This window comes from Lottia gigantea, assembly GCF_000327385.1.
Source record: "Lottia gigantea unplaced genomic scaffold LOTGIsca_12, whole genome shotgun sequence".
Lineage (NCBI taxonomy): Eukaryota > Metazoa > Mollusca > Gastropoda > Lottiidae > Lottia > Lottia gigantea.
The window spans coordinates 3,335,005-3,361,897 of NW_008707225.1; the positions used below are offsets into that span (position 1 = coordinate 3,335,005).

At 33.0% G+C, this 26,893-nt stretch overlaps 2 protein-coding genes across 2 annotated transcripts; one reads left to right on the plus strand and one right to left on the minus strand.

Annotated features, from left to right (window-relative positions):
• The first annotated feature begins 6,251 nt into the window (after positions 1-6,251).
• Positions 6,252-13,155, plus strand: LOTGIDRAFT_185787 (hypothetical protein). The gene is made up of 4 exons (XM_009048230.1): positions 6,252-6,693; positions 6,954-7,258; positions 11,495-11,575; positions 12,228-13,155. The coding sequence occupies exons 1-4, from the start codon at positions 6,387-6,389 to the stop codon at positions 12,450-12,452; spliced, it is 918 nt and encodes a 305-aa protein (XP_009046478.1). The 5' UTR covers positions 6,252-6,386; the 3' UTR covers positions 12,453-13,155.
• A 7,400-nt stretch (positions 13,156-20,555) lies between these two features.
• Positions 20,556-25,800, minus strand: LOTGIDRAFT_79485 (hypothetical protein; the record flags this gene model as incomplete). The annotated part of the gene is made up of 2 exons (XM_009048231.1): positions 20,556-20,606; positions 25,651-25,800. Coding segments are annotated over 2 exons (201 nt in total), but the record flags the coding sequence as incomplete, so codon positions are not given.
• Positions 25,801-26,893: the final 1,093 nt, after the last annotated feature.

Here is a 26,893-nt window from a genome sequence, read left to right on the forward strand (position 1 = left end):
ATTTGTATTCAGACGTGGTAATGATCATAGAAAAGGGTTCGACTAGTGTAAAATTATGATGACGCATTGATAAGCAATCTATATGCAGTTATAATTGTCATATTAACCTTTTCTGTTCGATATCAAGTCCAATAGAACCTATTGATAGTCGCCTCTAGACATTTTCGTTGATACAGCCTTGGTGATATTTATAAACAGTTCAAATATCTCTCTGCCTTGATAAAATTGCCTGTAAAATTGCCGTTGGGTAATAATATTACCTCGAAGGGGTAGAATTTGCCGTATGTTGAATGTAGGTAACAATGATATAACTATCAGTATTGACTTACTTTGTTCTGCCTTGAACCAAGGTAAACTGGGTTCTTTATTTTCAATGAATAACAGTGATGGAAGAGCTGGAAGCAACTCATACTCATGATTTCGCAATATCACTAGTTTCTTCTTGATAGAATAACATTTATAATTTTTAGCTTTAAATTATCAAAATGAACACACGAGCAAATAACAAATAAAATGGGCCTTTGTAATTATCGGAGGCGTTTGATGAAATATTGCTATGAAATCAAAGTCTCTGGTTCCTCGTTTCACAGACCATTTTACAGAACTCATAGAAAGAACACACACCACATTCACAGACATAAAAATATATCTACATAAAGAGCCTAATATTGAACAACAAATTTCATATTTGGGATTATGATCGTAATGATTACCAACGCGTTTCAATCTTTGAATGTGATACAAGACTTTGATGCATGTGTCTGTAACACACGGGGTCTCAGGTTATTATCTGTTATCGTCTGTTATCGTCTGATCGTCTTTACGATTGTTATTATATCAGCCCCTCCGGCCTACTCCACTGACTTGAGTAAATTGCAGTAGTTTGTTTTAAACCCTTGCCAACCGCCCCCCCCCCTCCATCTCCTATCAATAGCGACCAGGCGTCTCACTAAGATTGATAATGAACAGAAGGGTTTTGCTATTGGTCCAGTATTACTTACCAGCTTCAATGAATAGTGTAAGTCGATTTGTCATTGATCTTCGTGTAATTTTTAAGAAATTTTTTAAAAGAAAATGATTCTAATGGTTAAGTCTTTAGAGAGGTCATGTAACTGTTACAGGTTATGTAAGTTGAAGATCCCACGATAGATGCTAATTGAATTAGTATAAGTTAATTATCAGAATTTATTGTCTCTAATGCTTTTATTTTCCACAGTGACAGTAAGTGGATTAATTTTAGATTAACCCAGTTAAAAATCATAATGGCCATTCTTCATGAAACTGAACATTTTTAGAGGAATTCTATAAGTTTATTTATATTGTGCAACTAGGTTTGTTATTGATTCACCCATTTGGATTTGAGTAAATCAAGAAGGGCAGTTAAGAGCGAATTTAAGAAGTTGCCAATGTGGTGGTAGTCAGGAATATCTGTAGTTTTATTGAGATAAGATTTGAACGACATTTAGAAGTTGAGAGCACATATAACGGAAAACACAATGGAAAATATTTTAGTATAACACACTTCTTTAATATTTAATAACAAAGTAGCCTACATAACGTTTCAACACAATTTACACGTGTCGTCATCAGTTGAAATGAAGGAGGGTAGGTAGAAAGATGACAAGTTAACGTTCGCTTCCAGCGGAGTAAACATGGTGAAAAACAGGAAAAGCAAAAAAAAGGGGGAAGCTATGAAGTAGGAAGGCAGGTAATAATAGAACAACAACAATGAGACTAATCCAGTCTAATAGTAATGAAAGAAACAATAGATAATACAAAACGATTAAAGGAGGGTTAATAGATGAGGTTAATGAAAACATATTTTGAAGATGTAATGTACAGTCTCACGATTTAATTAAGGGAAACGGCGGTTTATTTCTAAGGCTTAACGGATTCTTCTTTGCTTTTTTTCAGACAAGTTTTTGGCAAGGATTAACTTTTCGCCCCAGAGGACATGGTGATTGGGGAATTTGATGAGGTTTTCTGGAAGAACTGAAATGGAATCTTCTTTCCAGGTTGATGCTGCATGCTCTGTATTGTTGTGTATTGGGGACACTTGTATCTTCTATTTTCACCCATTTTATTTGACAGAAATATTACGTGAAGGTGAGCCAGTTATAGCCAATGGTTTACTAGACTCTGCCATCGGTTCAAGACGAATTGGTGCTGAATATAATTTTACTTGCAATCGTGGATTTAAGGGAATGGGAAAAGTAGTATGTGATGAATGTGACAAATGGAATCTTGGTGTGGTTGAATGTAAAGGTAAGTTTATAATAATTAATAGTTAATAACTAAAAAGAACAAATGAAACCCATTTCAGATCATTTTCATGCACAGTTATCGACGATTGCTGCAATACATGTAGATACATTTTCTTCCTAGCTAAATACACTGATGCGCATTGATTTAGTTCAGTTCATATGGCATAACTTGCGAAACTTAGATAAAACTTAAATTTTTCATTCAATCTTACTATGACAACTGCAGAATCGAAGTGTAATCGTAATCATGGCATTAATTGTATAACATAGTCCATTTACCATGTAATTATTCAGATTTGATTCTTTTTCAGAGTGTACGTATCGTCTAGCCAAACACTCCAGTATTGAAAATAGATGATATTGATTGAAATGTTGCATTGCTTTTTGAAAACTATTGCCTTCAATATCTCAATCATTGCTGCCTCGGTTCAACCAACCTTTCAAACCTGTATCGATACCTGTAATGACGAATGCATGAAAATAGTATTTGTCTCCTATTCATTTACAACGGCAATTAGTGTAAATGATGCGATTCTCCGCAAAAACTGTCAATTTTAAAATAATTAATGTCATTATTGAAGGAAATGTCTATGTTAATAAATTACTTTGCAACCAATTTAGCAATTTGCATTAGAAATCTACGGTTCTTGGTTATGAAACCGACCAGTCCTAGTCGGAGATAATCATTCACCATCTAATATTAGTGACACTTATTACAAAAGGTATTTTAGGTCAAAGCTGCAGCTAGCCAGCTGGGTGTTATCTCAAGCCAGTCAGAGCCACCAAAGGTGTTGGCTTAGCTGTAGCCAGCTGATACAACCCCTCAGCCAGACGAATATTGACAAGCTGGAGAGCCGAACCAAGGATAACAGGACTTAGGAGGTGCACATATCGGACGGAATTTAAATGGCACTTGATGAACGATCGGGCTAGATGAAGAACTCCTTGATGTCGTTCAAATCTGGTTGTATCCCATATATCAATGTCCTCGCGATTTTCCAAGGTGGTAAAAGGGTAAACCCTCGGTGTGATACCCTTTGATAGTGATACCTTTCATCTATATAGTATCCATATATTTTGAGAAATAGATTGTTCCATAAAAGTAGAAGTCAAATGTCGGATTTGACAGCAGTGGCTCCTTTTGTACAATCCGATATAAATGAAACGTTAAAAACACTCGAAAATAACTTTACAATGGAATGTATGATGGTATAACACAAAAGAAATTGATACTCCTAGTTATACTACGACAAAAACAAAATCATAACCTACAAATGTAGTTCTCGAATACGCTTTTAAGTGGATGAATGAAAAAGAGGACGTTGTCACAAACTTTTGGAGAAGGGAAAGAAAAATATGATTCAACACTGTTTATTGATCATTTTGAATATTTAAAATCATAATAAGATAGGGGCTGCTGTGCCAAGTGCGGATCTTTGCTGACAGGTGTTATAAGGGATTTTTGCGACACCTTGATGAATTAGGCGCCCCTTGATTTGCCTTCGCCGGCCATAACGCCGATCGTTTGAACATAGTAGGTCATCTTACCAAGCAGGTTGTATTCGGACTCTGGCTTGCACAATAGATTAAAATAGTGCCAGTGACGATGAACTGATGGAGTGTTATGTGGTCCAAGCTTCCTCCAATTGTGGATTCCAACAAACAACTAACGAAAGCAGGAATGTCGAGGCCGATGGAAATGCGATAAACACGAACATTTTATTGTCAAATTGGCTTTTTATATAATACTCTCTGTGTATATATGTTTGTTTTTATTTATTTTTGACTGTTGCTGGCGGACAATGCAACTATTTTAGACTCTTGTGAATACATTTTATCGTTCTTCCATGTAACGAATCATTTGGATATGAATTTTTTTTACTGTAATAAATGAAATAATGATGGCTATTGTGTATTTATGTTTAAAGAGGATGTTAATTACGTTAAAGTGACGTAAACGAATGAAAATGTCACCTCAGTGTAGACGGGTGGTCGTTCATTTAGAGATATTCAGTGAAAAGCCTAATAAATATATATAGATAATGTCGTCAGAGTTCACTGGAAACTAATAGAAGACAGGGCAACACGATGCAGTGAATACGATTTACTCTACTCAAAACGAAGTAGTCTAAAAAGGCTTACTAATGAGAATCGCGACCGCATAAATTATAAATATATATAGAACATTTAACAAAAAATTAAATTCAGCATAATCTGATTTGTGATAAAATAGTTCATTTCGACACCCAGTTTATGTCGAACACTCATTTGACCGGCGATTCACCTTTAACGTAGCCGATATCACACGATTGGCATTCTTAGAATAACTAAAGTACTATAATGGATAATTTATGATTTACCGATGTTCGACTTTTAGTTTGATAAATAAAAATATTAGTAATCATCGAGGGGGATATTTATTTAGTAATACACATGTATAATATAATAAACTCGATACGGAGCAGGGCTGCCTCCAAATCCAATATTTTTGATTTATATACCTGCCTACCGGGAAGTCATAGGGCCTTATTACCTTCAAATGACGTCTTTAAAAGCGTAAAAAGATATTTCAAGTGTTGTGTATATATATATATATATATATATATATATATATATATATTGGATATAGGTGATAACACTGAAAGCAATGCATGGGAGATAACTCTTCTTCTGAAATAATAATTGCATTTGAAATTGTTTTACAAATACCTGCAGAGCCCCTGAGTCTCTGAGCAAGTAATAATAAGTCTGTCGTCATGTGAATGATCCAAAAGATACAAAACTACTTTTGTAAATCGCAAATGCAAAGGAGCAGAAATAATCTGACGTTTCTCTTATGATGGTATCCATCTAAAGTTTCAATCATAATATTTTTAAGCGATGTTATTCTGCCTGCAGAAATGTGCCGTTACCTATGCATGGTACTGCATGGTACTGCAATATATATATGTAGATTGAAGAGGAGATGGCAAGGTGCAGTTCTGGCATCTGATCTTGTACATCTTCGAAGAACAATTAAATCATCAAGAAAATTCCTGTTTGGATTGAAAACCAAAACTTTTGGAGGTTTGTTCGTTGTTTATGCGGGGTTGTAGACATCGACATGAAATGAAACGCCAGACATTATTTATTTGTGGGTGACAATGTGGGCTAGGCGAACAGAGACTCTCGATTACATCTGATACGTAATAGGGATAAGTTGCTCTGAAGTATCAATAGTAACAATTATAGAATTTTGTTCACATAAAAGCGTAATGAATACATTTTTTCACTTATGTACTCAGTGTTATATAAGTGGTGTTTTTGTATGAAAATGAATGTTGTTAATCATGTATCATCATGTTCAGTCCACATCCATTCAATTCTCAATTACCAATTCATAGAATAAGTTGATATATAAATAGAAACAATGACATTCTTCAAAAGCACATCATGTAATTTGTAAAAGATTAGACATTCGGACAAGAATTAGTTTATCTAAATTAACTTTTCACTTTTTAAATTATATGTTTTAAATGACACTCCACAAATGGAGTTCTTTATTTATATAAAAAAATGAAAGTAATAAATGTGCATGCAATAAAACTATTATTATTTGCATTGAACATAAATTAATCATTATCTAATTTTGAAGATATTGGAGAAGCTCATTGACCGGTGTTGTCCTGTACAATCTGTTAGAAAGATTCGAAGTCCAAAATTCAATTTCCGTTTGCTTTTTTATTATTATGTTTGGGGAGTGCTGAAATTATTTTTAAGTGAAATAACGGGATCGCGATGTCAAAGAGACAACCTTAAAGGATGGAGCTAAACGTTCGATTTCTCACAGTTAGATAATTAATACTATTGTCTTTCTTTTCGTCAAGCACTGGTAGGTTTATATTGTCAAAATATACCTATAAAAATATAACTGTCGAAATGGACTCACCCAAAGACGTTCTTATAAATATTACATACAAACTAACGTTTGACGATTTTGATTTTTGAAATATTACCTCCTGTGGGATTTTGTGAATTATCAAGCAGAAAATATAAGTGATCTTATTGGAATACCGCATTTGATCATCTGAAGCATTTAGATTTAGATCTTTTGTTACCTATCGTTATAAACGCTGTAAACAAATGTCCGTTAAAACATTGAATAAAACTACAGAGAGTCAGGATAGCACTTCACCGAACTTGTGTATACGTCTACTAATGGAAGAAATTGATGATTTGCGCAAACCGTCATTCTGGAAAGCCGTTGTGGCGGAATTTCTTGGTTGTTTCTTTCTGTTGATATTTGCTGTAGGAGCTGGACTTCATGAAGAAGGAACTCGTGGGCATGGAAGTGTACATAATATTCTAGCTTCAGGATTTACAATAGCTGTGTTGATATCGGTGTTTTTAACAGTGAGTGGGGCACATGTTAACCCAGCTGTTAGTATAGGTAAGATATTTATTTGTAAACTCACGATGACAGTTGCTGCCTAAACATCAACACCATCCATCAAAACATTTTAACGTCATATTAAAACGTCATATTCCACTTCTATAGCTAGTTCATTTTTGATACATGATTTGAATTTTCATAGAGGTATATAAATCTTTTTAACATGAAAATTTAACTTGATTGGATGTGAAGGATCAACGTCTTGACCTTCCCTTCGTGAAGTTTAGTTAAAGTATTGATTGTTCTCTGCTTTATAGGTTTTGCTGTGAACCGTCAGATTAGCTTTGTTCGATTTATTTTCTACAGTATTGCTCAGGCAGGAGGTTCAGTTGCTGGTACTGCTTTATTGAAAGCTATTACACCAGCATCTAAAATTGGTAACCTTGGATTAGTACTACCAGCCAAGCATGTCACAGCCGAGCAAGCTCTATATACAGAAATCATCATAACGTTTTTCTTATTATTCGCAATATTCGCCCTGATCGATAAAGACAGGAATGATGTCAAAGGATCCATTCCGTTTATGGTTGGCTTGGTTGTTTGTGTGAATATATTTTATGGGGTAAGTATTTGTTATTATACTTGCATCAACAATACTCAGGACATTATTGTACACGAACAGGTAGATTTTATAGACTAGCCTGTAGTAGTCTGCTTTAGCACTTCTTGAGTTCTTGAGTATCAATCATGAGGATCGGGTAACTTTTCAGCAGAACGACAAAAACGACAAACGCTGCGATTACTGATGATGCCAGAATACCAGCCTGAGAGAATGTTTTGTGAATTGAAGACGGACTTGTCGGATTTTAATTTTGATTTTATAAAATGGAAAACAAGTGATTAACGTGATCCAATTTTCAAAAGGTTTAGCAGTGATTGTTGTTCCATAAAGCTGTGTCTATATTGTACTCATAATCGCTACATGCCATTTGAAGACGTTATGCTTTATAACTTTTTCATGTGCATCGGGGGGCATTTAAAGTATAGCTTCTTTTTGCACCATTCCCGTGTACAACATTTCCAATTTTAGAAATTCTACATACATCGTATCCTGATGTGACAATTGCCACTTTGATTCAATTTAATATTTAACTCTGTAGCAGGGTATTTGAATTTTCGACATCACCAGAATATACTATTAAGAATAATTACCTGAATACCACTACTAATGAACGAAAGACGAAAAATATACAAAAACATTATGTCCACAGCACAAATTGTTCTCTTTAATGTGTAGATGATATCAGCCTTAAAACAAACGGAGGGGACCTTGGTACAAAAAGTTTGTCATAAATAGATTTTGTACAAGTAAAAAAAAACACTTCCGTGGTTAATTCAATGAGGCGTAGTTTATATCACCTTAGTCTTAGTTCGTCATAAAGACCTTACTTTTTTATATATATATACTAGACGTTTCCAGCAAGAAACATTATTCAATTATCTAACAGGCGGGAAAACCACAGTTGTTTCAACAGTAAGGCGCTTTCCCGCTGACCATTTGATCTGTAGTTGGATCTCGCCATTGTCATCAGACTGTATAGCTGCCTTTCGTTAGAAATTCTTATTTTTACATCTGAGAGGCTCATGAAGAAGCGAATGGTTGAAGATACTGTGAATATTACTCGGATTAAAGTTTGTGCTGCGTATCCTGACAGTACAGTAGGCGCCGATTAGCTGCAATCTTAAGCTAAAATGCAAAAAATACGAAATAAGATTTGTCAAAGGTTTGGCATGATATATGGGTTTGCCATTCAATATCTTGATCTTTTACCGCACGGTGTATATTATGGATTCAAGGGTAATCTGATTAAAAGTCAAGTATAATGAAATGGGTTTTATAATCTGGATATAATAATGTTTGCTGGAAGTAGATCAAAAGATCCAAGTCATTGATCTGAACTATTATTCTTATATGATTGGATCAACCACTTGACCAAATAATCCTATTCCTTATTTTAACAAATACTATATAATATAAACTTAAAAATAACAATCGAATAACAAACCTGTATGTAATTATCCCGTACCATTCGCTGTTGGTTTCAATTTTGCTAATATTTGATTTTTGTAACAAGATCTGATTATGCGGTTTTCTTCAAATAATACGTGATCTAAATAAACACTAAAAACATTATTTCAAATACTATAAGTATTAAATTGCATATACAATCACTAAATTCAATTTTATATGAACAAACTTTCATTAAACGACTTCAACTTATAAGCGATCTTTTTTGTTAATCGAGGTAAACTTTCTAAGAACAATCCTTCAGGTCTTGAGTATTTTGGGGTTATACCAGTTCCTTCAGTGCCATAACCACGACAGCATACTTTGTACACAACAACGTTACATTTTAAATCAAGCTGCGTTTCTCCATAAATGAGGCTAGCTCGGGTTTGACTTCTCAGTTTCATATTTCTTCTCATTGAGATCTTAAATGAGCCGTTTGCCCCTTTGACAATTTGTTGCCAAGGCCACTAAATCAAAGAAACGCCATTACTTTGTGCTGTCTCCATATCGATGATGTAAAAGTGTCTGGGGTTGAGGCTCGTTATGCAAAAAATTGAGAATGCAACACCAGGGAAATCTTATAGTTTATTCCAAATACTTTCCTGCGAATCGGCAGAGTAGTATACAAAGTAACATATTTTTAGTTCATATTCATTGGTTCATCAATAAAATAGAAAGCAAATAATTTAATTGAAATATTTGATTTACATAGTCGTCCATTTTTGTTCACTTGCTGCTGGGTTCAATTATGACACAGTAAATGTATATTGATAAAAAAAATAATGGACCTCATTCAAAAACATTATTCTGATAAATATTAAACAGTAAGGTACAATTTTTATTAAGATTGAAGATATTTGGGTCAGATAACAGTTTAACCTTATTTAGATTTTTCTTTATCGACTTGGAATCAAATTACTATGTTGAACAATTGAATATATAACACTCACTATTTCTTCACTGTCTAATATTTTCTTGCTCTCCATTGTTTATAATTAAATTGTAGGGACACAGTATGCAGCGTCGTATCATTTTACTCAAGAATTCTTGGTGAATGAATGTTTTTACGTTATTTCATCTTTAAATACTAGATAAATTTCAATGCTCTGCCTGATTTCAGGGCCACGCTATATTGATTATTAATGCATGACCATAATAAGTTATTGAGCAGGCAGTAGTAAGCACTGGGGCCCCTGAAGCTGAGATTACATGATTCAAATCCGAAGATATGTTTTATTAACCTAACTTTTCACACTGATTTACTTAGATTATCTCCCTTTACACCAACAGCAAATAATTGCATTGCTGTCCAAGAAAGAACTTATCATGGACTTAGTGACGTTTTGAATTTCTGCTTTTCAGCACTAAAAGGGTGGCGTGACATCTAGTAATCTAAGGATATTGAATATCTCACAGTTGTGTTTTTATGCGCCCACACATTAAGGTGATTTTGACAAAATTTGGTGTGAGTGTTTGTAAACACCCAAGGGTGAACCCTATTGAAAATCAGGCAAATCGAAAAATATTTGATATGAGTTTTAATGAGTTCTTGAAAAATTGTTGTGGATACGATAGCGAGCTGGTTTCTTGGTGGATTTTGATAAAACTTGGTATGAATGTTTGTTATTAATTATGGAAGAACCGTTTTTAAAATCAGGCAAATCGAAATATTTGATATGAGTTATTGCCCTTGTTTTTGAAATAGCGTTCAATTTTTGTTTGAAAATGTGATTGGGATACGATAGAGTGCTGGTTTATAGATGAATTTTGATAAAATTTGGTGTCCATGTTTGTTATCACTTAAGAATGAACCCTTTTGAAAATCAGACAGATTGAAAAATATTTTAGTTACTGCCCTTGTTCTTGAAAAGGCTTTCAACTTTAAAATTGAATTTGTGTTGTGGACACGATAAAAAGCTTGTTTCCTGATGGATTTTGGTGTGAATGTTTGTTATCCCCTAAGGATGAACCCTATTGAAAATCAGACAATTCAAAATATATTTGATATGAGTTATTGTCCTTGTTCTTGAAATCGTGTTCAATTTTTAGTTTGTTAAAGATCTATATGGCACAATTCTTGACAGAGTTGGATGAAACGTGGTGAAATTGTTTATTATTTCCCAATGATGTACCCTATAGATATCTAAAAAGAAACGTCCCAAAGTATCTCTTGTTTGATCTCTTTCAAAATTCTCGAATGGTTGAAAAAGATGGGGGGCAAATTGAACACAGGTTGAAAATAAGTTGCCTTGATATTACATTTTTTTGACATGCTATTTTGTTCGGAGCAGTGCTTGCACAATTTATATTCGGTGACTTTCATATTTTCAGGGTAGGACAACTAAATCTTGAAGTATATCTGTGAGAATTTTGAAAGAGAAAATTTTGTTATTGCCCTTTATCTTGAAATCTCGTTCAAGGCACAATTCTCGACCGATTTTTAAAGAACCTCGGTTAATCAATCAAGGATAAACCCTAATAGCGAGCAAAAAAATCGAAAAATATTTAATATGGGTTATCGCCCTTGTTCTGATATTGTTCAATCTTTAGCTTGTAAACACCTCAAAAGACACAATTCTTGACTGATTTAGACGAAACTTGGTGGAATTGTTTAATATTATCTAAGGATGAACCCAATCGAAAATTTAAAAAAAGGTTGTGAATAAAGCTCTTGAAGTATTTAATTTATTGATAGCTCTTGTCAACCTCCGGACATCTTGCCTGTCATTACAATTGTTGGCGTATAACGATGGTCATCGCTATATTTTTGTTTTTTAACTTTTTCAGAGTAACACTTCAGGGGCCGCCATGAATCCTATTAGAGCTTTTGGACCGGCAGTGATTACTGGTAACTTGCAACAACATTGGGTAAGATTGTATATTTTAATTGACTTTTTCTTACGAATGACTGATCTGATACGCATAAAATCAACTTATTAAATCTAAAAACTGGCAAATTGAACATCGTTATATAATTTTAATTGACTTTTACTTACGAATGACTGGTCTGATAGGCATAAAATAAACTTATTCGATCTGAAACAAAATTGTATGTTTGAACAAATATTTGTACCTGGAGGCAAAAGTAGACAATTTGTTAGTAACTGAGCAATGAACCTGAACTATATACCTCATCTGTCAACAAGCATTATTCATGCTTAACAATAAACAATAGTATTTACTTGTATATATATATATATGTATTTATTTTATTTTAATTCAATTCAATGTATATTTTATAAGCTAACTGTAAATACTTTGATATCCCACGGGGCACATTTCAATTGTCAATATCTTTTGTTTGTCAGTACTTTATGGTTTAGTACGTTACTGTTTCAGTCTTTCTTGTGTAATTCATGATGATTTCAGATTTAATTATCCACAAAGCTAATTTATACATATAAAAGTTATAAAAGTGAAGTAAAGGGAAAAAAACAAATTCACATATATCATTGTTTTCTTTTCCTGTTTTGTTTTTTGTTTGTTTGTTTATTCTGTTTACTTTTGCGATTTGTTGCAGATATATTGGGCTGGTCCACTGATAGGAGGAGCAGCCGGTGCCTTTGTGTATGATAAAATATTCTCTGTTGCATCATCCAATTCTGGTATAAAATCATGCTGCCTTGGCTCCGAGTCATATGAAGCTGTCAAAACAAGTGATGACCCCATAATGGTTCCAACAGATCACAACCACGAGGAGAAAATGCCACTTGCATCATCAATGCATGATATTTCTACAGTGTAATATGCTGCAGCTCGAAATATTTGCTTTTTTAGCTTATAAAGCAGATATTTATAGGGCGATATCACTTTAGATGAGAAAGATGAAGATTCGAATTTTTGAATGGATTAAATATTGGTATATTCAGAATACTAATGCAAGGTGCAAGTTCACGTCTTGTATCCTAGTGGTTTTGTGAAATTGTATGCATTGTATAATATTATTCTACTTCATTTAACGTTCAGCGATAGCTCCTAATCGGACTTGTCAATCTGATTCCCATTCTTTAACATGTTTTACATTTTGAATCTCATCCCGTAACCAAATTGTTTTACAATAGTCACCCTGTCGGTAATGGTCAATAAAACCAAAGACAAAACCGTTAACATGTGTTAGTCATATTATTATAGATTATATCGATATATTGATGTTTATTGTTTTATAAGTATAAAATATTGTTAAGCAATTTCCAGTATTTTATAAATAACCCACTATAAGATAAAATCAGTGTACAAATGAAAGTTCCCCCCAATGCCTGAATGTGTGTTCGTGCCCAACATAAAATGGTGGTAGTCTGTATAATTCTTTGAAATTCGCAGTTATCTACCTTTATATTTGAATATCTCCCACTTCTATGATACATACATAGCTACATTTCATCTCGTATGCGCCTCTGTAATGCAGACTTGATCGTGCTTCTGGAAAGAAATTAAAAGAAAAACAGAACACTAAATATAGATGTTTCTATTCATACTGGTGAACGCTAACCCAATGATCCACACCCTTAGGCGAATTTGTGGTTTGGAAATAAGCTTTCGACCTCTAAGGTGGCATCCGATCTTGGTGATTATGTCAGATGAATATTGTCACTAAGACAATTACCGATGCCCCATGTTTACTAGTCTTTTAAGTCTTTTGTGCTCTGTACTATTTTGTTACGTACAAGTCGCAATATTCATCAACATTCCATTTGACTATACGAAATAGTACAGAGCACAAAAGATTTAAAAGACTAGTTGTATACATGGGGTATCGGTAATCGTTGAATTCTATTGCAGTCACTGCAGTTATCTCCCTTAGATTATAATTTTAGACTATACAAGGTGTACATGTGTTCGCCCTTGGGTATTAAGCTTCGAATAGACGAGGAACGTTATTCGATAATCGATGCAGTAGAAAATGGTATAAGCGAATTGTGCCCACACCGTACCTCGCCTATTCTAGTCGTTTTAAGAGCTCATTTAGTTTGCCAAGCGTAAAGCGCCATTTTATGCAATGTCAACTGTTGTTCTGTTCCGCTATCATATTGTATTTGTATATTTGCTTATTCCTTCCTTGATATAAATAGTATGAAGAGGTGTTTGTCAACAATTCTTTCTAAACCGAGCATTCATCTAAGCGCAGATTAAATCCTTAAAATTGCGGAATACACAGTAGGAATTGAAGGGAGTTTCCATGGCGTTTCTGAAATCATAGGCGCAATCCAAAAAACAAAAAAATATTGGATTAGATGTTTATAAAACACAGTGTGTTTTAATATTTTGTACGATGGTTGGCTGAGAAGTAGGCTACATATAATGAATCATAAACATAAGAACTAAAACTATAGTGTTATTATTGTCTTTGTACGATACCATCTTGTGACGATTGAGACAGGCCTTCAACAGTAACCTTTAAGCAAAATATTATATTATCAGATGCATGACAGAATGATTGTTATTGCTGTGGGCATTTATCACGAGAGAGTTGAGCATATTATCACCATCCAGTTGGCAAGATGGGTGCCAACGTTCTTAACAGCCTATCAGAAACATGTCCGATTCTTGACGTCCAGTGACTATTTATGCCGTTTTGAAACAAATTCCGATGATTTTTTCCGAATTTGGCCACGTCGACTTTCAACTGTATCCAAAGATCCATTATTTTAATAAAGATGACGTCAATTCCGCTGTGATTGACTATGCGAGAGTTGGCGAAGAATACGTCTTCTTTTCAGACAGTCATTGCTTTCAGTATATGATCTGCATCACGATATTATTGAAAATGCCATGACTCTGACCTACATATTTTAAGATAAACTCTATTATGGTATAATCTTCTTACGCATAAAAATCTTACGCGGATCTTTGCTGCAAGTTTGTGCCAAATAATATTCCGTTATATGCTTACACCTGGTACAGGTTTTCTTCAAATCGGAGCAAAGTAACTTGATGAGCCAAACCGGCGCCCTCAACACGACACGGAAAAGATATGTTATGGTGACCATCATCATTTGACCAGAGATTTTGTTCTCTTGTATTTAAACTTCCCCAAGTTCCACTTACACAAGAAAGTTTCTTATGACTACTACACTTCAAAGTGATGGAGATGCACGAATTAAGAAATATTTTCTATAATAGCGGGGAATTTGAAGAGGCTTATTATCTAATTTAGATGAAGTATCAATTTAATCTAAGTGATTACTAGTTCAGCCTTCTATACTGTAATCAAAAACTGATAACTAACTGGAAATAAAAGACGCTATAATAAAAACTTCTTAATCAATAAGTCTTGTCTCTAGTCAACCGCTCTATTCTCTTTAATTAGATTCAACGACAAAATCAAGCAAATTAATTGAACAACTGCCGCTAATCAAATAATTAACCAGAATTTAAAAGCCAATTGAATTCATTAGCATAAACCTGCATAAACCTAAATATGGCCCCGAATTTCAACATCTACTGGAAGCTTTAGAAGAGAGATTTGAAGTGGTCTGCGGATGAATACATAATCAGTTGAGAAAGACGGTAAATCAATTTAAAGAAAGAGAATAAAGTTAAGAGTGAAAATGAACAGTTTAGTGTGATTTGATTACTGTAATTGTGGTGAAAGTTTGAAGACAATCGGAAAGGGTTAAACTTGGTGTTGATACAAGTTGAATACTCTAGAGTCTAATAAAAATGGGCTCGTTAATTAAATCATATCGAATACAAGTCTTTTCTAAGTGTATTAATATAATACTCTATTACCATTTTTCAATCGTCTGGAAATCATTGGCCTTAATTAAATCACATATGACGTAGTATTATATGCAGTGAATATTAAATTAATCGTTAAGAGTTAGTAACCCATCATTAATTTTTGAAAGAGATTTCTTCAGAAATATTTGGTTAATATTTTCCGACTCTTATCTATGAATTTGATGTTAATATCAGAATTAAGAGATCATATTTTCGCGGTTTTCCTTCGATTTCTATCAAATAAAAGTAATTGTCCTTTATTTTTCAGAAAAAAAACATTTGAAATATTTAAATAGATGATTGAATCTTCACAATTAAAATGGCAAATATAAGTTTTGTTGTCTTCACCAATAGCAGGTTGTTTTAACACGAATACCCGAATAATTCTTGAAAAAACAATGTAAAAAATAAACGTTCAGCAAAAAACCAATGTGACACATGAACATTCCCCAAAAAAAAACACAACAAGAATGTAACCTAATCTAATATTTTCTATGTCTTTTCGTGACAAGTTATGTCATTTGGGCATTTGCATTTATCTGTGGTGGTGTCGCAAATGAATGAAACAAAAGTTATGGTTTAGAACAGTTATAAAAGATAGAGATTTATTTTCTATGCTTTAAGAAAACAGTTAGATGTAAACATATAAATGCAGCTATTCATTTAACAATTTATACTTTTTTCTCCAACCCATTGCACATAAATTGATTGAAAATGCATGTCTGTAGATAATGAGAATATTAAAGTAATCCTTAATAAATAGTAATAAAATATGTAATGGTTAGAAAGAGAAGATATCTAACGATATTTAATCTCGATATTCTATGATATATTGGTGTTAAAATATCAAATACGATTAGAAATAATGGCCTGTAAACTCATATTATTACACCCATTTCAACTCATTCATACACAAATATTCCAGAATAAAACAAAATTTATATCACTGATTCATAAAATACTCGTAAATCAAGTGAGAAATGAATTTGAGCATTCTTGAAGAGAGCAATTTGCTAATAGCCGAATCAATCAAAAGATCGAATTTCTATTGGATTCTCAACAAACAAGTTAAAATGACGAGTTGAAGCGAACTATCAGTGTAGTAATTACAGTAAAAGCCCTCACTTAGCTTAATGTTCACACTATTTTTCTAAGATAAATCAGTGTTTTTCCCCTATAAGTCATCTTTATTATCAACGCCACATTAAGCACCGGATGTCAAAATACTCTTGACATTGAGCGCCCTCTATGGACAAAACCATTCAGTCTAATGACCAATCGACAATCAAATGCGGACGTGTTGAAATAGAGATCAATACCATTTTATTTCCTACTCCATTTTAACACTATTTGATCGAGCTACAAGACGTTTGAAAAATGATATTATGTTTGCCAGAAAAACAATCTCATATCACTAATGTGATCATCAGTGGTGCCTAACAAGGCGGAGGGTCGGAGTTGATTAGAGTAATGTACCCTTGTCATAAAAATGTCCACCAACGGGACACTAACATTTTCTAGTGTCAATAAAAGCCAATTTCATAAATCATTCTATTTTATTGTTGACTATTTGGAGCGACAAGTAGGCAATTATTTTGTTCCTTTAGCAAAGATTGAGCTAATATTAAACAAAGAATTGCTATTGATTACTAAACTCTTAATAATTGCTGACTTTTTACTCTGTTTGTTTTCTAGTTTTTAACTAAGATTTATAATACATGCAACATGTTCACTTGTTAAACTGATTTTCTTTATTTTTTCCTTTATTTTTATTGCTTAAATTAATAATTATACACGCGATTCGCACGCTTAAGCTATTATCCAGAATAAGAAGGCGTCATTTAGCAGTTTCGTCTTCTGTCGAATTGAATTTTACATTCTACGTTTTTCCTCCATAATTTCTTACGTATTGTTAAACTGTCGAGGCATTCTTAACATAGTCCATCGCATACTTTGCCTATAGGTTAACAACTAGACGCTTATTCCATTTTAGTCGTCTCTCTGACCTGCTATTAGAAAAGTGAGAAGCTATTTTTGTTTATAATTAACACTTTAGTTGATGATAAAGGGGTCAGATGATTGTGGTACGACATGGTTTACTGTATCTACAGAACTTCTTCTTGGACCTATTAATAATTGCTATATGTGAATTTTTTTTTCATTTTCATAGCACTATAAGATATGAAATTCTATAATACATAACACAAATTGACCAGGGCCTCATATGAACGATGAATATGTGTCGTATTGGAATCATATAATAAGAGAATGGCCAAATCATTAGTGAAATCAGGCTACAGTTTTTATTCGAGCTTGATGAAAATAGGTATGTATGTATATATTGATGAGATCTCAGTCATAATTGGTAATAATCAGATGAACGATTTCAGAGTTATTGCCCTTGAATAAAAAAAGCGTCAAATTTGACTTGTATCCACGATACAGACTACAGTTTTTATTTGATCTTGATGAAACTAAATATGCATATATATATTGATGAGATCTCAGTCAAGTTCGAAATGGGTAATAATCGAATGAACGGTTTAAGAGTTATTGCCCTTGACTTAGAAAACGCGTCAAATTTGCCTTGTAGGCACGATAGAGGCTACAGTTTTATCCAATCTTGATGAAACTGAATATGCACATATATATTGATGAAATCTCAGTCAAGTAAGAAATTGCCCATATTCGGATGAACAGTTTCATGTTATTGCCCTTGTGTGTACAGCGATGAGACATCGCTCATGTTTGAATTTGATGATAATTTGATGAATTGTTTCAGGTTTTTGCCTTGACTTTTAGATGATTATTTGAAAATTCGTTATTAAGCCACAAAAGATTTTATCATTTCTGACAGCTAGTAGTGTGTGTATGTTATCTTGACTAGCAAGCTATCTTATTTATTATTTGTGGGCTTGACCAATGCAAAGATTATGCCTCTCGATTTTCGTGCTGATCGGAAAACGATTTCATCTCTTTTCAACTTCGTAAATGGCTTATTGTGCCCTATTGGTCGGGTACTATCTGGTGCTGACTAGAATTATGATAGAGTTTTTTTTTCATTTATAATGTGGTGATTGTAAGTGAGAGAGAATGCCTACTAATTGTTGTAATGATTGGGTAAAATTTTATTGTTAGACTGTTATTTTTGCCTTAAAGTATCACGTATGATATCATACTCAACTATTAGCGCTACATTTTGAAAAACCTTTTGACTGAAAATGTCTTGATTATTGTTGGTCGATACCAAGGTTATGGTGATTCGTATTTAATTTGGTGAAAGTTTTTAACTGATTTACAGTATTTCATGTGGCACGTAATTTGTGTATCAACTCAAGGTTAATTCCTGTCAATTTTGGTTATGGTTTTTAGTGCCCCACCTCCCTCAAGAACAAAGTAAGGTTTTCGATACTATCCTTTGCTGATACTATAGGGTAGCACAATTTCGAGTTTGCTGCAAATGTAGTCAAAAACTAATAAATTTGTCTTGAGTGTGTCGATTAAGCTGTATCCTGTTCGTATATAAATGTATTCCCTTGGTAATTTGGTAAGAGACTAAGAACATTACATGGAACATATGAATGTAAATGTAAAATCCAGTTTATAAATTTCGAGATTTCCATATATATACAATGATGAACTCTCTTTTGGTACTTTGGATGTTAAATAATGTTCAGACTACAAGTTGAATTTCGGGTTCCAGAATATTCAAATTTATTGTTACGCAACTATGAATACAAGCAGATGTTGAAAACCTGGTTACGTGGCATTCACTCTGTCGATCTTGAAGGCCTTTTTAAGCACCAAATTTTGTTTAGGCTTTATGGCAATTGTATTTATTTTTTATGACCATAATCTGAGGTTCATCGGTTTTATATCTTCTCTTGCATACCTTCCATTCGGGTCATCGCATTCCGTAATACAAGAATCGTGGTTATTGCAGTCAAGGTATAAGAACGAAGAACGTGACATTTTGAGTAATAGGTTTCGGTCATCCAAATATAATGGAAAACTGCATCGCTATTCTCATAAAATCTGCAAGAACGAAATAGTTCTGGATTTGTTTTCAAATAATTATATAAAAAGGTGAATCCCTCAATAAATATGCAGATATATTTTATTTTTGAGGAGAATGCATTTGAATACGATCTCAATTCTGTATCAAGAATTGACATTCTGTATAGTAAAGAAAGTATTGAGAGAACTGTATCCTGGATATATTTTATACATTACTGAAACTGGAAGATGGATACATATTTTCACCACATAAGTACACTACAAGTATATGGAGGAATCAAGGTAGTCAGTACTCTAAACATTTTATTTCATAACAACATAATACTAAATAATAATAAATAAAGACTATGGTCTAAAATATTCAATATACAAATATACAGAATTATATTTGTGAATGTTACAGTTTGGAATGAATTGTAATATCGTATATGATTAGATACTTTACATATATGTCGTTTGATGCATATTTCAGACTGGAATGATACATCACGATCTTTTAATAGACTACTCTATAATATCGTTTTGTTATTCATCCTATTGTTAAGTATGTCTTAAGCAACAATGGATGCTAGTAAAATTGGGTTCATATATTGTTGCTTTTTTCAGTATACACCAATTATTATCTTACTTTGACTGTGTCGCTCGCAATTAACAAATTCAGCACATCATTGCATTAAACGACCCGAGCTATGAAACGCACTCTTAAGAAATTTACACCCATGTACATTTTCTATTGAGACTTTAATTCCCGATGATATAAAACACACTATAAACACACATACTTCCCAATATTGTAATTTCATGCATGTGCGGCTTGCACTATATTACATCGTCCATTCATTTCCGGTTGAAGGTTCGGATTCAAATGTTCCATTTCCGTCGGTGATCTTTGTGGAAAACAGATCATTGCTCGAGTGTTGTCGTCGTGATCGTTGTCCTCAATGTCCGTAACATCAATATTTTGAGAATTTAAATCATCGTCGTCATCCTCCTCCGACATTTCAGCATCATCAAAGTCATGTTCACTGTTGGTTGTTACTCGCGCCATTTTAGTGTCGTTTGTATTGTTTACTTTTAATTTTCCATCCTTTGATTTATTCTCATTTACAACCTTCTTGCTACGTTTCCATTTCATTCTTCTGTTTTGGAACCATATTTTGACCTGCAAAAATAAAGAAAAAACTTTTTGATATGATAACTAGTATTATTGCTAAACAAAGCAAAATAGAATCGGAATCAGTTGTGGGTTTCTCATTAGAGACAATACAATAACATGGCAGAATTCCATACCATCGCCAGATTTTGGTAGGATCCAAGTATACAATGAAAATGTCTTAAAGGAAATAGATCGCAATCTTTGAACACATTTTAGATATCTTCACAAATATCGGCGATTCAATATTTATGAATCATTTACCAATTTTAGTCATTCTGAAATGTAGTTAATGTGAATTGAGAGTGTTTTTAATGATAATATGTAGAGTTCAGGACATAAAGAGTACCAACTTATGATCTAACAATATACAAATCTTCATCAAATTTGGTATTTCTGTCTAATATTATTTGTATAATGAATAATCGTTATTTGCTTAGTACTTTTTTACCATTTCATAATGTTTTAGATTGAGATTTTATTATTAACATCCAAAAGTCAGGCTGTGATTGAGTCGGTAAATGCTATTACAAAACGAGAAAGAATTATTTTAATGGTGCAGCTGCAGCTTTGTTTGAAGAAGAACGGACGTTAAATTCTTCTTGTGGATTGAAGTCGTTTGATTAAATAATAATGATAGTTTTTCAGGGACCACATGAGAATTATCTTACCAATTTATATTCTAGAAGAATAGAAAGCCAACAGAAAATAAATTTAATTTCAATTTGTAAACGCAGTGTAGCTTGGTTTTTACATCTAATCCCGACACAAATCGACCTTATTTACTGGTTATACATTAACCAAAGTTTCTTCAAGAGAATCTAAATCTTAAAACAATTTATAAACAATTTATACCAACGTAAAGCTACATAATTGAGCCATTTAAGCCTAATAAAGTCAGAGAGTTATTTTTTTCTTTGTGAAACTCCGTTGGTATTTCGTCGAATTTAACCCATTACAACGAAAGCATCTTGACAACAAAGGGTGTATTTTGATTTGATGGTTTTAAAGCGAGCAGGTATGACGACTAGGTAGCCATATTGTAACACAGGTATGTTATATCGTCAACATAAATCCATAAATCAACAAAATGACCAGAGTGTAAACCAAGAGCAGACAAATCTTCTATTGTTTTCATATTTAATATTAGATTATGGATAATTCCCAGTTCAGATTTAGAAACAATTTATTGTTAATTGTATGCATTTTGGTTGATATATGGCAAGCTCTGGTGGAAGGGGTCTTTCAATCCTTTCTTGTTCCCAGAAAACTTGGCAGACCGTTGACATATGTTGAAGAGGGTGTAACAGACTGTCCATGAACCCTGATATACATTGCATGAAATTGTGAGCAGAACATACCACGGTGTGTTTTGTACATTTTCCAGAAAATTTCCAACCATTTATTTACTGATCTATTAAAAAACTAATCGCATTTGTTTAAAAAAAAAACCTTATCCCATACAACCATGCAAACATTTTAATATACTCGGACTATTTTGGCTTTACTATACATGTTTCCATTATCTTCAGGCCATAATAATTTGCAGATGGTGTACAGGCCTACTTGGCGAAGCAATGATATAACCAGCACACATCGCGGAGATTCAGCATTACTCTCTATCGACTAACAGATCCAAGTTGTTCAGACCAAGTGGAAAGTGATAAGACAGGTAACAGGTTGAAGATTATTAAATATATTTTGTTGACTTATGATAGGGATAATGGTGATAAACCTCTTACTAACACGTTTACCTTTCTACATGTTGTATAATATCCATCTTAACATATACCTTTATCATATCTACAGTACCTTCCCTTTGATGTACATAACATGGTTGTCAAGAAGCTCGCGTGGCCCTGGTGTTGGTTGCTATATACCTATTCATTAGGAAGAAATCATTTAAGTCAAACTGTAGTTTTATTTAGTTCAAAGATAAAATTTCCTCAAATGAATTTTAGCGTTAACGCTTGTTTATGAGATATAAGTCTATTTTCAAGATCGGCATGTTCAATACTACTTGTAAGGCTAAACTTTGCTGGGCCCATTGCTTTGCAGTACGAGTTTTTCTCATTTTGGGTATGATTCTGGAAAATTTTATAAGTACAACCGAAATCTCTCATGTTCTAATCCAGACTCTTGGACTCTCTATATGTTACAAAAGTCAATTTACCTTCCTTATTATTTATTTTGTACGAAGGCGATTTAATATAAAGCATTCTGCATCGAAATCAAGTTTTATCACCGCATTTTTATTGGGAGTAAAAATGTGGTTTCAAAAGGCGATGAAAAAGGAAGTTTAGTTGATAATTTTCACAGCTAACTGACAGATTAAGGTGATGAAGTGAGGAAAACATTAAATAAAGTGAGCTTAAATTAATAAGCTCTTGAAACTTTCATCTTCAAGAAATTGACATTTTTTTAATCAAAGTTTATTTGATTGATAAAGGAAGGGCGTGTGGTTAAACGGTAATCACGCGAGATTATTCGTTAACTGGTGCGTAAAAGCAATCAGTTGGCTAATGGACGTGTTTAGTCGCTTATGACATTGACGAAAAGATAACTTACTTCAGATCGCTGATTAAATTGCCTTAAACGGAGCAGGTTGAAGGAAAAGATCGATTTAAATATAGACGTTAATTAGGAAATTTCCGAAATTTATTTGTCTTTCACCCACATTAAGGCAATGATTAAAATATTGAAATGTCACTTTCTTCAAGACGGTTAATTTATACCTCTTTGAGTTTCTAGTAACTTAACAGATTTTCTTTCAAGATCATCAAGAAATAATTCAATAAAATGATGCACGGGTGATGCTACCGACACATTAGATGTTTCCAATAAATATGCAACAGATATTCACTAACATCTAATATAAACCATGGTGTTAACAGTAATACTGTCTGCAATTATATCACCTTAAAGGTTTTTAGTCAAATTTATCGTTGAAACTGTTACCAATGACCCAGAACATTTGCAATCTTTGAAGTTTGACTACAATGAAAGGCTAGCACGAGAAACACGGATGTTAAAAGTTATCTTTTCGCGCGGAAAGGTATCGTAAATCAATAAAGTTTTAAAAGTTGGTCAAAATTTAGCTTGCAATTTTTTCACCTGTTCTTGCTACGGCAAATCACCAACAAATGCCCTGGGCTACTGAAATAATCTATTGATTTGACTATAACTTGATTTTCAACAATATTTTAACTTGTTTCATGTTTGGCTTTGTTTTTTTCCGATTTGTAGACAAAGCATTTCAATATCAAAAGTATCGCCTTTTAAATTACGATAAACTTATACTTTTCAATAATCACTTCTTAACAAAAATTACCATGGTGCAGTTACCAACATATTCAAAGGAAATATTGCAAGTGATGTACAAGATATTACGAGAACCAACCAATACCAACTGTCTTCAAATAAGGAAGGCTTGGAGTCAAAATATCGAAACCTTGAATGTTGAAACTGCTCCGTTACCATTTTGAAGCAGAAATTTTTCATGAACGTCGGTTGTCAAACTGAGTACTGTTATTTCTATATGAAAGTCACATATCAGTCAATATTTCAGAATATGAAATTATTAAAAGAATGCGACTTTCATTGAAATAACGATAATTTAGACATCTTGCCATGTTACTATATCAATATACCTTTATTAGATAGGAAGTTCACTAATGACTTTATTTAACTTCATGTCAAGAGAGTTATATTCCTACAAATATGGCTGTCAAATAATAGAAAAGAGTTCTCTTTGTTACATAGTTTGAATTATTATCCGAACAAATTCGCATTTCATTGGAGAGAAAACCTTCAATTCCGACGATCAAACTAATGTCAACAGAAGTATTTGGATATTGTTCATAACTGCCATAAATAAGCGATGAGAAGAAATAAGGGAACTATTGTTTTAGATTTGATGACACATTGATAGAGGTGTCGTTTAAAATCAACATCGCAACATCTCTTATATTAGCAAAACAAACTATTGAAAGGGGACATTATCCATTTAATGACACGTCATATTTGTTTTTATGTTGGTCTTTTCTTGGTTGGCCACTCGTGCCAGATTTTCTATCCATTTGAAATATTACAAAATGGTCCATGCATGTGAAGCGGCTCATGCTCGATTGGTCTCTGAAAGAGTTCATCGTGGACAAGGCGCGTGCCTTCATGCCTCTTCAAGTGATTTAAGGGAAAAAGACAATAGTAGCATTGTAACAATGGTTCATGTTTTCTTTTAAATGTCCAGTATTTGTTAGTTAAATCTGGATGGGCAAGGGACGTGACTTTTCACCACAGCTAGTCAAACTAGAGCCACATTTCAACTTCCATTTACACGCGCCTAATGACCTATTATGTGCCAGAGGGGAAGTTGTTGTGTTTTTAGTGTTAGTTTCAAGAACTGGGTAAAGATTGCAACAGTTATAAGATGTGTCCAGACTATTGCTGTCTTCATTAAGCATTTAAGTTACAGATAAATTAAAATGAGTCCAGAAGACAAAACTGGGAAGGTGAACAATTGAATATATTTAAATAATCATACACTGTCTTGTTAAAGGTATCATTCTCATTTTCATAACATTGTTTCCAGTGATATATTATATCTAACTACAAATTGCAAGAGTTAAATATTGAATTCAGCAAGATCTATTTTGGTAATTTACATTTTTAAATTCTACATTTCACTTATTCTCATTCCAAACATAGTAAAATTCCCAGGAATTATCTCTTTCAAGTAGAATAGTCTTCGATTATGACACAAATTGTTCGGTCAAATAGTTGATGGAGGCTTCATCAATATACTTCTTGTACTCCCCCAGGTACCATCATGTGTTTCGAAAAGAGTAAGCGTGGTCTTCTTGGCGCGCGACACCCGTCACTACTATAATGAATAGCCTACTATGTAATCGCCAAGGATTTTAATTTGAAATTTCTTGACTATTATCCTCATTACAGACAGGTATAAGTTATTTCGCTCCTTATTAAATACATGAATATTTAATATAAGCTACTGGATATATCTTTTAAACATAAAATAAATGAGTATGTATACCTGTGTTTCTGTTAACATCAATGTTGTTGCTACTTCAAATCTCTTTGGTCTAGACAGATATTTATTCATTTTAAATTGTCTTTCAAGTTCCAGTAATTGCTGGGAAGTAAAAGCTGTTCGTGGACGACGTGATTTGCCAACAACCTGGCCGCCACCTGAAATTTAAGAACATGAAAGGCTTTTATAAATAATTCGAGCTCTTTACAATATTACAATACCAAACTCAAATGCAAATTATAATTCAACAGAAACATAATTGAAACAATCGAAATCCCGAATAAATTGATACAATCGGTGATGAAATCAAAACTTATCCATAGTTATGTATACTTATAAGGTTTAATGTTCGTTCAAAATAATTTTAAAAATTATTTTTTGGACCAGTATTCATACCTTAAAACTACAATACTTTATATTATTTATACTATACCCAGTATCTCTCAGTATTAAAAATTAGTATTATTGTTTTTATGTATATATAAATTATAAAAATTATACAAATTATATAAATATAATAATTTATATATTAATCATAAAAAATATAATTATATAAATATATAAAGTATATAGATATATCAAGACATTTCTAATACAACACATTATGCAAATAATTATTGCAACTGAAAAAAGTGCAAGACATGTGCAACACTATCTAACCCTTTGTCACGTTTGTTAGAAAAAAACAGTCAAAAAGTCAACGGTCAAAACCTATTCCATCATGCCTTTTGAAATTTCTTAAACTATGACCGTTTGATCATAAAAATATTATGAAAAATCTTAGCAAATTGCACGACTTGAATAGTGACCAACAGTACTTCAATATATTATCGAACCTATTATATGTAATTACCCCGAACACTGATTTTAATCATTCTACAAGACGTTTTAATAAACCGTTTCCTATAAACGTGATTCTAGTGAGAACTCAGATCTTATACGTCAATTTATAATACATGGTATTAGGGAAATAAATGGTATTATTAATTTCCATTTATTTAACCGAAATGACATGGTGTTATTTATTCTTGTTTGATTTCCATCGTTTTGTTTTCCTTAAATTAAATTAATGTTTTATCAAAAGATCTTTTCAGAGAGCCGAAAGGATCAAACCAACATACTGACGCCCGTGGGATGTACTGAAGATAAACCGAGGCGCCGATTTCTGACAACTTTCATCCAAATAAACAGTCTGTGCGTGAAATTCCAGTGATCTGTAAATCTAAAAAGCTATTACTCAATTATT

Coding starts and splice junctions, on each gene's coding strand:
- LOTGIDRAFT_185787 (XM_009048230.1), top strand. CDS start 6,387: ATGTCCGTTAAAACATTGAATAAAACTACAGAGAGTCAGGATAGCACT. Junction 6,694..6,953: donor TAACCCAGCTGTTAGTATAG/GTAAGATATTTA, acceptor TCTGCTTTATAG/GTTTTGCTGTGAACCGTCAG. Junction 7,259..11,494: donor GTGTGAATATATTTTATGGG/GTAAGTATTTGT, acceptor TAACTTTTTCAG/AGTAACACTTCAGGGGCCGC.